Source organism: Lepidothrix coronata, unplaced genomic scaffold, assembly GCF_001604755.1.
Source record: "Lepidothrix coronata isolate B3197 unplaced genomic scaffold, Lepidothrix_coronata-1.0 Scaffold68, whole genome shotgun sequence".
Classification (NCBI taxonomy): Eukaryota; Metazoa; Chordata; class Aves; order Passeriformes; family Pipridae; genus Lepidothrix; species Lepidothrix coronata.
The window spans coordinates 660,630-673,310 of NW_016690248.1; the positions used below are offsets into that span (position 1 = coordinate 660,630).

At 47.6% G+C, this 12,681-nt stretch overlaps 1 protein-coding gene across 11 annotated transcripts in view; it reads right to left on the reverse strand.

Annotated features, from left to right (window-relative positions):
* The window catches only part of MAP4K4 (mitogen-activated protein kinase kinase kinase kinase 4), a 170,543-nt gene extending 159,158 nt beyond the window's left edge, over positions 1-11,385 (reverse strand). For 6 of the 11 annotated variants that reach the window (XM_017818403.1, XM_017818405.1, XM_017818401.1 and 3 more), the window contains exons 1-2: positions 10,945-11,384; positions 10,491-10,556 (exon numbers count right to left, since the gene is read on the reverse strand). In XM_017818403.1, coding sequence (XP_017673892.1) covers positions 10,491-10,556; positions 10,945-11,001 — 123 coding nt within the window. In that variant the 5' untranslated portion in view covers positions 11,002-11,384. Of the gene's footprint in view, positions 1-10,490; positions 10,557-10,944 lie in introns of all 11 variants that reach the window. The other 5 variants (XM_017818411.1, XM_017818409.1, XM_017818410.1 and 2 more) reach the window with 2 other exon arrangements.
* Between the last annotated feature and the right edge of the window lie 1,296 nt (positions 11,386-12,681).

Consider the following 12,681-nt stretch of genomic DNA (forward strand, 5'->3'; position numbering starts at 1 on the left):
ATTTACCTGAACAGGAAAGACCCCAGTGCTTACTGCTGAGGCACACAGAAAAGACTCAAGGCACTGACTGCTTTTTACATTGATAGTTCTTCTCAACCAGATCCCTCAGAACTTCTGCAGAAATAAACCTATCTATGGGTAAGTTCCCAGCCTCCACATAAGAGTGCAAAGAATACCAATTCAGGGCAAGCACATTCACCTCTTGGGAAACGCAAAAACAGGTCATTTACTTATGAGTCTTTTGAGAAAATGGATGTTTCCCTTCCGCGATGGGCAAGGGGGCTTTCACATGTCAATCACTTTCATATTTCCACTTACAAAGGTATCTTCACTCCTACTATATATCCCACGAAGTAGATGGGACTGTAGGAGCTGCTACATGCATGGTACAGAGTGGGGTCAACCTCTCCAATCCTAAGACATCTAGAAGACATAAAACTGAGATATTCATCCAAAGTTCCCATTTTAACTAACAGACAAAGACTCAGGTAAAGAGCAATATCTCATCCTAGGGTAGTTATTCTCAGATGCCATTCCCCTGTTCTGCCTCTTCCTCCCCCCACTCCCGCCGTGAGTCCTAGAGCACACAGCTCAGATTAAAGGTACAAGGACAGTAAGCAGCCCACCCCTACTTAAGCATCTTTCAAAAGTACCATCCAAGCCCATTGTACAGAAACAAGCTGTAAATTACTGAGCATCTGTGTGTATCAACAGCTCTTACTACAAAATGCATTTTTCACCTATCAGGCCACTAATAACTGGAGCTAAACAGCACTATCAGTTTTTTTGGGAAGCACAAAAGAAACTTAATCAGGGCTTTCAGTCAGCAAACACCTCATCATTATTTGCAAATTCTGCTGCACCAGTTCCCCCAAGCATTATTTTGATTGTTGCATTAGCACATGGTAGTGGACTACAGCTAAGAGTCCATCAGCATTTTGATTTTCTTTATGTGGGTACATCCTACATGTAAGGATTTATAACTCAGCTACAAGTATTCCCTTTTGAGAAGAGCTTTGCACAGTTATGCTTCCTTTTAGGTACTGTACTGAATTTCCCTTGGGAAGTATAAAAATGAAGAAAAATAATAAACCTAAATAATACTGGGGGGTCCCTGACTCTAAGATACATAAACCCAAGTAGGGCACAGTATACTTTGTGATAACACATTAAGGTCCGTGGACTGTAAGCTTTTCTTTCCTGAATTTGAAAACCAAAGAACCCAATATCATTAGGCAGCTCAAAGTTTAGTGAGCAAGTTTTGAGACCAGTTTATTTTGGTTTGAGCTTACAGCTAAAATTAGAATCATGAACTCTTGCCCACTGTCATCCCCTACAGCTACTCTCACAAAATCTCATGAAGAAGCAATTGAAATTACCAGAGCTTAACTAAAATTGACTGTTGTATTTTTAAGACTTCAAGTAATTTTTAACAGTGTCAAATGCAAAAATCCTAAACAAAGTGCATCAGCTTTGAGGTAAACCAGAAGGAGTAAACTATGGCCTTGGTAGTCCTCCAGAAGTTAATAAAATTCAGATTTGATGCAATTAATTATTTCAAGCTGCCATTTTTTTACCTACCTAAGTAACACTCTCCCATTTCACCTCTGTCCTCCAGTGAAGTTGCTAGGTGCAGGAACCAGAGCCAACAAGTCCACACCATGGACTGGTCCAACATAGAATGATGGTAACCCAAACATTTATACCTAAAACCAGCACGATTTTCAGAACCCTAAAATATGCAGTGAAGCTAAGGGGAACTCCATGAACATACCAAAAAGAGAAGTCATTTGGGAGGATAATACACCATAGAGTGAGTAGCCAGAGAAAGCAGAAGGGTGTCATAAATGGACATGTGGACTTGCACTTCCATGTGGAAAGCAACGCTAGAAGAAGAAAAAGCCTCAGAGGCAGGTACGGAGTGGGGCAGCATCCATGCCTCCAAAGCTGCAGATCTAAGATGACCAGAGGGATCCTTTTGGGCTTCCTCGGCCAGGGTGGTAAGAAGAGCATTAAGCAAGTGGACCTCACCAACAGCCCCAGAGCCAGGGAGTTACTGGGGTGCTCAAGTCACACAGGAGCAGGGGACAAAGCAGACAAATGGCCATGGCACACCACCAACAGTGCCAGCAGCCACATCCCTGACCCCAGCCCATAGCAGACCTTCTCCAGGGCCAGACCTTGCTCCAGGAGGAGTGGCTATAGTCCATGCAGCTCCTTTAGCCACAGGTACAAACCTATGAGTCACTGTGATCCCTGCACAGAGAGCAGCTCTTATCAACATGCCATGGGACAGCTCCAAATGGAGGTGACGGAGACATACCAGATAAGCACTATAATACCAGTATAACTGCATCCATGTTAGGAGTTTTACCACATTAGCTGTTTAATTGCTAGACAGGCTGATCAGGACCTGTTGGCACTTGTAGTGTCCTGTTTGCATAATAATAATGACAGCTACAGTGCCAGAGCAACTCAGGGAGGGGCAGCTCCAGTGGGAAAGCAGCATTTTGCCACTAGTGCTAAACTATTTCCCCCAAAAGACATTCCTTATTCTGGTATATGGTCACAACATGGCTAGGTGGGCTAAGGGAGGTCTCCTCAGCCTGGGCCATGCTAAAATCAGCATAAAAACCTGTGTAAACAAACATTCCCCTGGTGTGCATAAGCCCCACAGCCTGGCTGGCTAATGAATTCCATAATATAACTTTCATAATATATATATTAGTTTTTAAATACAAATCATATATGCTAATGTGTTTCTACCAACAATTAAGCTGTTCCTTACTTTTTCTTATATTAAACACTTTCCTGACTCAACGCAACTTTTTGTTTCCCACAACTGTGAACAGTCCACTATTAATTCTCAACATGTAAGCCAGATTCTTCTTCACCTTCTGATTTCTTCTGTAAATTCACCTTCAATAGGCTGCTGCTCTCTCAACTGTTCCAGTATCTCTTCCTAACTCCAAATCTTCCCATAGATTTCATCCTTCACTTACAACTATAATGCAAGGTCAAGCAGGAGGAGGACACAGGAGAATCCCTGGGAGATGTCAACACCCTTCATGCCTGCTACAGTTGAGCTGCACAGGGCACTAGAGATAGGAGTTAGCTGCACCAATTTCTAAATAAAGTACAAAGAAGCCTTCTGCATCCATACATCTTTCCAATCCTTATGTGCCTGAGAAGTGCAAGTCTTCTGCAAGGGTCAGCATCTCCACTCCCCAGTCTGTGATTTCATCTTTATTTAGTGGTGCTTTTCGGAGATTTCCCAATCAGCAGAAAATTAAAATCACCACCACTGAGGTCATATTGTAGTTATTCATTACACTCAGAACAGCAGACTTCATTCTGCTGCAGGACGACAAAGCCTGAGAGAGTGGAGGACTGCTCTGCCTGTAGGACTACAGTCTGCATTTGCTTCTCTTTCGGAAAGCTGCTCTGTCCTTTTTCTAACAGTGAAATGGACACCACACAAGTTAGGACTGCAGAGTCCCGTGGCCACTTGGGAGAAGATACATCAAACCTTGCTCAGGACACGACAAGGGACCAAGAGTGAGGCTTAGGTGGAGGTACAATGAACTTCTCAACAGCATATTGACCATTCCGCAGCACTCCACAGTTTGTAATCAGTGCCGTATTTGTTGTGCCTCTGTGAAAGTGTTTCACGCCGCATTCAAGGCAGAAAATACACTTTGGAAATAATACTGAGATGCAATGTCAAAATCCTCTATATTCAAAGCCCAAAGTTCTCAAGAGGTATGTTCAGCTGTGCATTTTTTCCTCCTCCTTCCCATAGCTGCCCGATTTTATAGCCAACAGTATCTTTTCTTGAGCCTGTGCTGACCTGAGAAATAATCAGGGACGCATAACTACAAACATAAGGTATTTGATAAGAGAACTCTTGAGCAAAGCTATGAGATCCCCTTCCAAATCCACCTCTCATTCAGCAAGCTGAATTCTTTCCACCACTTTCTGTGGGCTGGGACCTAAAATAATGACACAGATAAGGATCTTACTGTAACTTTTGACTATAGTCAAGCTCACATTCTGCAAGTCAATGCTACTGATCTTAAATATCAATGTCATTCACCATCTTGGGGAGCCAGAGTGTACAGTCAGAAATGTAAAACGGGAAAAACAAAAATACCACTTTCCTCCAAGGAAAACAGATCTCAGAAAGATAGGTACACTACCTACTGAGCTGAAATCACTCTTGCAACAGAAAGTACCACTTGAAAAGAAGATGACTAGAACATAATGCATATACACAAACACACACTAGACCACATGAGAAAAGTCAGCTACAATTCTAGTCAAAAAATTTATACTAAAAAAAATGTATATGCTGAAGGCAGGGAAATGCAAAGGGTGAGCACCTCTTGTAATGCCGGATTCCCTTTGGGGACGTTCCTCTACATCATTCCCTAGGGTGGGAGGCGCAGATCTGCTATCATCACAGAGCCCAAACCATGCATTTCTGCACACTACCGTCAAGGCTCTGGTGCCTGGAAGTTACAACATGTCACCAAACTAGGCAACATTACTAGGAGAGAGCAAAAATTAAACAAGAAATGGAAGGTGTAGCTCCCTGGTTTTCCCCTCGTCTTTCTTCAATATCCCAAAACTACTAAAAACCCCTACTCTGGGCCTTACCGATAAAGCTCACCTTCCTCATGCCTGGAGCAAGGTGCAGAGACCTTGATGGGGAAAACCATCCACCTATACAAACCCAGAGAAATGACCCCTACCATTGCCAATGGGGAAAGAGCACATGCATGCAAAAAGGAAAGAGAGAGTACGAGATGATTTCAACTGAAATTTTATCCGCACCAGTTGAAATATATTCCTACAGAAAGCTAAAAAAAATTCTTAAGAGTCAGCATAAAACTCTGGGCTAGATCTTTTTCCATCCATCACCTCAAAGCCCTGCACACACTCATGTTCCCATGTCCCAGAGTGCTGGGTCCTCTTCTATTTACTCCAGGAATAATGAGTCCCTGCCCCAGGAACCTGCAATTTGATTTAAGACAAAATACAAAAACCCACACATTTTGCAAACAGACAGATGGACTGGGGGAGGAAGAATAAGAGGGACATGTGGTTACCCACAATTGACACATTGCTTTCTTTTCTCTTTTTCTTTTTTTTTTAATAAAAATAAATATCAGTAATCCCCACTGGCCACCTGCCTAGCTTTTCTATATTTAATTAAGAAGGATTTGGGTGATGGAGAACTGGTCAAAAGTTCAGCCAGTTTGGGAGAGGACAGGAGGATAAACATCTAGCTGCAGGACCCCAAAAAAATGTCTGTATTCCAGCCACTGCCTGGTCCTTTGCAATTTCTCCAATGGCAGACACTCACTTTGCAACACAATCCACGAAAAATCAGAGGAGGAAGGGAAGAAGGGCAGTTCATACTTGAGAGAGCTGGTCTGGACCAGTTCCTGAAAGCCAGTGACCTCACTGATCCAGAGTACAGTTTGTCTTTATAGTGATAAGACTGGAATTGTATTCATGTTTAACAAAATCACTTGAATCCACAATGATGTCCCTTTAGCAGTGAAAGAAACAAAGGGGAGAGGGAGGTGGGAAAAAAAACCTTAACTGAGTTAGCAGAGAATACCAAGCACTGTCGTCTCTTCCTACCCCCCAACACAGTCACCTCCTAAGATATAAGCTCCATTAAGACAAAAACAGGGTATCCTTAGCATGGGAAAACATTTATACAAGTTTTAATTTATTTTCAAATCAGCATTTAAACGATCACATCTTACATCATTTCCTTTTACGAGCCAGCCGTTAGACAATACACATCATTTACATGCAGTTTTGGAAGGCTGCAACATAAATCAACAAAAGAAGCCTTCACTATGAATTAACTATTACAAGGCTCTCAGAAAGTCACACCAGCCTGCGTTGAGGGCAATTAGGAGTATCAACCCCAATTCTCATCTTTCTGGTGCACTCCTGTTACGTCTCAGAACTCCCACAAAAATATCCTTCCCCCCCAGTCACTGCTGCCACAAGAGAATTACAATGTCTACCTGTGAGATGTAACAGCACACTCACAACAGCTATTTTAAAGTGTTATATGTCTTAAAAAACAGACACACACACATACAAAAAACCAGAAGTGACTGAGCAAGGTAACACAGTTTAGTCTCAATAGCAGAGTTAAGAAGCCTCCATGAACGATCAGGTGGTAGAAACTTCGAAATTTTAAAAGTATTAACCAGTTGCCTTTAGTTCACAGGTAATTTCTGCAATAAAACAACAACAACAAAAAGAAAACACAGAAGGGAAGCAAACACCTAGTTCGAACCTTATCTTGAGACCAATTTCAGAAGCGTTTTCATTTGGTGCAAGCCAAACTTCAAATTAAGCTTACAATTGGATGTGAAAAACTAAAATCTAACCGCAGCAATGCTAAAAATGCTTCTCCACTACTTGCAAAAGATCAAAAAAAACCCTTACGGCAGCCGATCACTTTGTGAGCTGGCTACAAGTTCCAGTTACACCGAAGCAGGACTGGCCTCACTCAAGAGGAAAGAAGAGGGGCGGCACATCCATCCCCCATCCCAACCGCACCACAAGCCAGCAGCAAGCACAAAAAGCACAGTTGCATGCTAACACCATTATTTCTTGCCGATTCCTGTGCCACTCACATCCTCCCCTGCTTGCCCCTGGCGGAAGGTGGCACAGGCTGCTGGAAGGAGGGGCGGCGGGGCCGCGGTGGGAGCTCCTGCCCGCTGTGCGCCCGCCGCGGGCACAGGGCGCTGCCCGGGCCGGCCCGCACACGCCGCTCGGCTCCCGCCAGCTGACTCCGACCTACTGAAGGGAAATTCCTCCCTCCCAACGCCAGCAAAGGCGCGAGGCTCCTTAAAAGTTTTAAGACTGCCGACCCAGGGGGTTCTGTGGCCGATCCTTCCTGCCTCGGCTCCGAGGGAACGCTGCCGGCTGTACTTGGCAGCGTTTAACCCTTTGCTTTCTAACTAATCTAAGCGACGCAACTTCCACGCCATTGTTCTCGGGGTCTGCATCAACTATAAAAGGGCAAACAACTTCCATGCGGACTTTGATTCCCTGGGATTTCAGAGGAGCAGTAGAGGAGCTCTGCTTGGCCGCAGGACAAATGAGCCACCCCCACCGCTGCCCTTTGCCCTGCGCTTGGCAAAGGCTTCCTCAAAACACCCCTTTCTTTTAGCTACCCAGGGCTGGGGAACCTCAGGCTCTTTTTGCCCCCCCCCCCCACTGTTCACCATTTTGTAACAAGTTCCTCTTGAAACGCAAGACTTCTTTACATGGGAGACGTGTAAGCAAGGTTACGAAGATGAAAATAATGTAAACTCTACAGACTTCACAATCATAGGATCACACAGTGGTTTGGGTTGGAAAAGACCTTAAAGGTCATGTAGTGCCAACCCCTTTGTCATAGGCAGAAACACCTTCCACTACACCAGGTTGCTCAAAGCCCAATTCCAGCCTGGCCTTGAGCACTGGTAAGCATGGGGCATCTACAACTTCTCTGGGCAACCTGTTCCCAGGTTCACCACCCTCACAGTAAAGAATTTCTTCCCAATATCTAATCTAAACCTGCTCTCTTTCAGTTTAAACTCATTACCCCAATTTAGGCACAGCAGAATAAAACTTAGTATTTTTAATACCTCATCGCTATGGTCTCAGGCCCACAGTACACTTCGCATAAACCAACCCATTCAATGGCATAAAATCCCAGGAGGGTCCACACTGCTCTGTGACAGGGAGTAACTCCACTTGTATTTAGGTGCCAAATATCCAAGTGCTGCCCTCACATTTCCTGCTTGCTTATACATCTATACACCTATATACAGCTAAATAAAAAGCTAAGTTAGAACCAGCTACAGAAATATCACTAGCTAGAGAGATCAGCTATTTCCAGCAAGCTCAGTTAAGGCAAAGAGGAATAAAACAGGGCTGTTTTCTGCTTTTCAACAGGTCGGCGCAGTCCCCTTCCCACAGCTGCTGGAAAGCAGACTCCCCAGCAAGGCAAACGACCTTCGGCATCATCACCGGGTTTATGAGCTAGACAAAGAGATAACGTCATGCCCTCTCCCACTCCCTCCGTGTCCTCCCCGCAGTGGCAGGTAGCCAGCCAATCCCGCTCCCGGGTGACATCATCGCTGATGCCTATACTCGAATGTGGAAGTACATCAAACTACATCTCGGAGCACGGCTCCTCAAAGGCAACCTACACCCCACCCCCCAGTCCTTGGGGATGACAGACCGCTTAAAAGGGAAATAAAACCATCCAGGAAGAGGGATTTCAAGAAGTGGTTGCTGGGTAGGAGGAAAGCGGAAAGCAACAAGCAAACACAGCGTAACCTCGTTTTTCCCTCGATTATGCAGTTCCTACGAAAGCCCTCAAAATGTACACACAGAGTTTCACCTTTGGGTGTTCCTGGAGCATTTTTCCTAACAAAAAAGTGGCCAAGAAAAGTTAAATACTATTGCAATAATTAATTTTTTTTTACATAACTTCATTATTTTAAGAAGAAAGATCACAGAATCAGAGAATGTGCTGAGTTGGAAGGGACCCACAAGGATCATCAAGTCGAACCCTTAGCCCTGCAAAGGATGTTTATCACAGCAAGGAAGTCTTTTGGTTCAGTATTTTTTGTTTATGTAAGGCTCTGTTAGGTGTCCAGATTTTCAGTCTCTGTATATAAATGTGGGCAAATGCCTAAGAGGAAGAAGCAGTGCCAACCCAACCTTAAACAACTGTCAATCCACTACTGTCTGGCAGACTCTATAGCAAGCAAGGAGAGTGCCTGTTGCTCCCCCTGTTATCAGTGACACCGACGCAATGCCCTTAGACATCAGGTCTTCATTCAGCTCTTCCATGTCAATAAATGCATGTGTTGAGTTTAATTTCTAATGCTAACTATTCTGGGAGAGTTCTAGCGTACCTAAGGAAAAATAAATTTAAAATTTCTATCGTCAAGACTGTTAAACCACAGAAAACTTTGCCCATTAACTCAAAGCATTAACAAGCAAACCAAGAAACAATGCACCAAATTGTAATAATTAACAGGAGAGTTTCAAGTCACACATTCACGCCCTACTTTTTTTTTTTTTTTTTTAAAGGGTTCAGCTGATGCAAGCTCTGGGAGCAAAAGGATTACAGAAAAAAATTAAATTGTGTCATTTCAATTTTCAGAAAAAAAATGGCAGAAAAAAATTAAATGGTCATAGTTGTGTCAAAGTGCAGCTTCTTACTCATCTCCCTCCTCTCCTCTGACTTTTCGAGCCACATCCTTTTTTCCATCTCTATGCCAACAGCAGCAGCCTGGTTATTCCACCTCAAGTCTTAAAATGCAATTCACACACTGCGCAGGCAGACTACTTCTCCATCAGGAAGGCTGAGGTTCACGCCCTCAAAACATACTGACACGCGTTTCATTTGCAGAAGAGGCACCAAAGTGCTTTATTTAGTTACTGGAGCTGCAAGCAGCAGTATCTTGCCATCAGGGAAACTCACCAATTACACTGCCTTGTTTATAAGCAAAAAAACCAAACCAAAACAAAAAAACCAACAACAACAAAAAACGACAAAAAAACAAAACAAACAGCTAGGCATTCTCAGCTACTTTCAGTTCTCTCTCCTTCCCTCTCCAAACGTATCTTGCATTTTTACAGTTTAAGCCAAGTATTAAGTCTGTGTGAATAATTAGTCATCCTGGTAGCTAACACTCACTGCAGTCATGCAATCTCAAGATTTGTTTGTTCCAGTGACTGCACACTAAAGAGGAAAAAAGAAACAAAAAAAAAAGTAGGCTAGTTTCACACCCACATGGGCACTGTCCGATTTCTATTTTCTAAAGTCATACACTTGTCAAACAGGTTATTCTGGGAATTCTGGTTTTCACAAAATAAGCTTTCCTGCTTCAATCACTTATTACTGTCACTCTGCACCCCCCATTACAGCACAGCCCAGTGGGATCAGATGCACTCGCCCCCAACTCTGTAGCTTCAGCACTTTGAAGGTTTTCCAACAAGGAAACCGGGTGACAATTTTAATTAAGGACAATGTCTTTGTCTAAAGTCACTGCAGCAGCAGCAACTTCCATGAGGATTTCCAACAGCAAATTAGAATAAGCCTGTGGACCTATTTGTATAACCTGGCCACATTCTGACAGCGTCCACTTGGTTTGGTCATTTCTCTAGAGGGAGCACAGGGAGGAATAAGGACAATAAAGAGCTATTTCACCATTTCAGGATGGGTACTTAGGAGAGCAATTTGTGCCCCTTTGAAAAAGCAGAAGCCAAGAGGCTGACAAACTTGTCACGGCCAGCAACAATGACAAGGACAACACTTTTACCACCCCTCACTGTTCCGTTTGCCACAGCGGGTGGCTCGCCTGCAGCCGTGTGCCCAGCCCGGCGCAGGCACCGGGAACCCTCTGGAAAATCGGCAACAATAAAAGGAGAAAAAATTCTGCACAAACCTTGTAAACTTGCCCGTACGTGCCATTGCCAACCACTTCCACGAGCTCAAAAATCCCAGCGGGGTCCTAGGAGGAGGAAGGGGCAAAGGGGTCGGGGGGGGAGGGGGGAAGGGGGAGAAGAGAAGCGAGATTATTACATTTTTGTGAGGCGATGGCTGCTGGCAGAGCCCAGCCAGCGAGCCCGGCTGCTGGCGGCGTGCAGCTGTTGCGCCCTGCTTTTCCACGCACATGCCAATACATGCAAACAAAGGAAAAGCAGCCCAGGGCCGCGCTCCCCCCGCCCGCCCCCGCGGGAGGGCTCCCCCCACGCGGCCGCGGGCCCCCCGCGCCCCGGCACCGGCCCCAGGCCCCAGGCCCGGACCGGCCGCTCCCACCCCCGCCGGACCGGCAGCCCCGGCAAGGGGCGCGCCGGCCCTGGGGGGCCCCCGCCCCGGCCCCCGGCACCGGCACTCACCCGCAGGGAGGAAAGGTCGATATCCACCAGACTTTTTGCAGGAGAATCGTTCGCCATTTTCCCGTCTCTTCTTTTTTTTTTTCCTTTAGTATTTTTTTCTTCTCTGTTAAATAATAGCGAGGCCGCTCCCCCCTCCCTGGAGCAGCTGTGAATTGGGCGAAGCTCCGCTCCGCTGTTCTCCTCTCCTCCCTTCCGCCCTTCCCTTCTTCACTCCAGCCCCGCCGGGTTGAAACTCTTCAGCATTGGGAGGGGTTGGCGGGGGGGATGATGGATAGATAGATGGATGGTGGGAGGAGGAGGGGGGAGAGGGAGGTGAAGGAAGGAAGAAGGAAGGAGAGGGGGTGTTGCGGTTTGTCCGTCTGTCCTCCCGCGTTGCACTGCGGGGCTGGATCCTCCCGAGGATCCCGGCCGGCCGGTCGGTGGGTGAGTGGGTGGGTTGGTGGGTGCCCGCGCGTCCCCGGCGGCAGCGGGCTCACACCATGTCGCGGCGGCGGCGGCAGGAGCGGCGCCGGGGCCGGCAGCCTCTGGCAGCCTCACGATGCGCCCCGCGCCCGGGCATGGCACGGCACGGCTCGGCTCGGCCCAGCCCGGCCGGCGGCGCTCACGCCGGGAGCCGGCAGTGGCAGCCGCGGCCCCGCTCTCGCATGGGGGGGCGGCTCACGCCCAGCGGCGCGGCGGAGCCCCCGCCGCCTCCCAGCCCTTCCCGCGGCGCTGCCCTCGCATCCAACGGCGCCGGGCACCGGAGGGCACGGGCTGCGCGTCCCGGCGGCGGCGGGGCAGGGGCGCGGGGCTGGAGCGGGGTGTTGCGAGCCAGACAAAGATAGCCGGGGAGGAGGAGGAGGAGGAGGAGGAGGAGAAGGAGGAGGAGAAAAGGGATACAAAATATACTGAGAGCGAAGAGAGACAGAGAAAACAGCTCCCCCTTCCCTTCTCCAACAGGAAAAACCGGCGGAAACGCGCCCGCACCAGAGCACTGCTGGGTAAACTCGCAGGCAGAGAGAGACAGAGGGACGGAGGGAGGGAGCGCGGGCGGGCGGGCAGGGAGAGAACCGGCCCCACAGCCCTGCCCGCCCCGCCGCCCAACAATAGCCCTGCGGGGCAGGGGCGACTGAGGGCGGCCCCTTCCCCGCCCCAGCAGTGCCTGGGCCCTGCCGGCGGGGAGCCCCACGCGTATCTGCGGCAGGGCCGTGGGGCTGCGCCACTGGCGGGCTGCTGCGGGCAGCCCACGCTGCCTCTGCCCCGCGGCGAGGGCAGGGAAGGGGTCCTGCCGCCCCCCAGCCCCCACCGCCCCTCTGGGGGACTGCACAGTTGGCGTTGGTCTGTCGCGGCCGGTATTGACCATGGGGTAGGAGTATTTTCCCTTCCCATCCCCCGTGAAATGACCAACAAAATGTCAGTTTCTCCCTGCCCCGAGACCGCAGGCCTACGGGAAAAATATTCCTGCCTCATCAGAGACCTCTGCAGAAAGAGAGTCAAATCCTAGCCCCCAGAACCAGACCCAACTGTCATGGTGTTTTATCACATCATTTCTAACAGAACTGTCTCAGGCCCCATTCCCACCCAGAAGAATCCTCCAGCAGAATCTGAATCGTGGAAAAATCTCATTAACCTCTTTCAAGCTAGATACATCAGGCATTTGCACACAGGTGTAAACCTTGGCAGGGTTTGTTTATCACTGAAGTTCTTTATCACACTGATATGGCAAAAATGTTACCTACTTGCAAGAGGTTGAGTTAC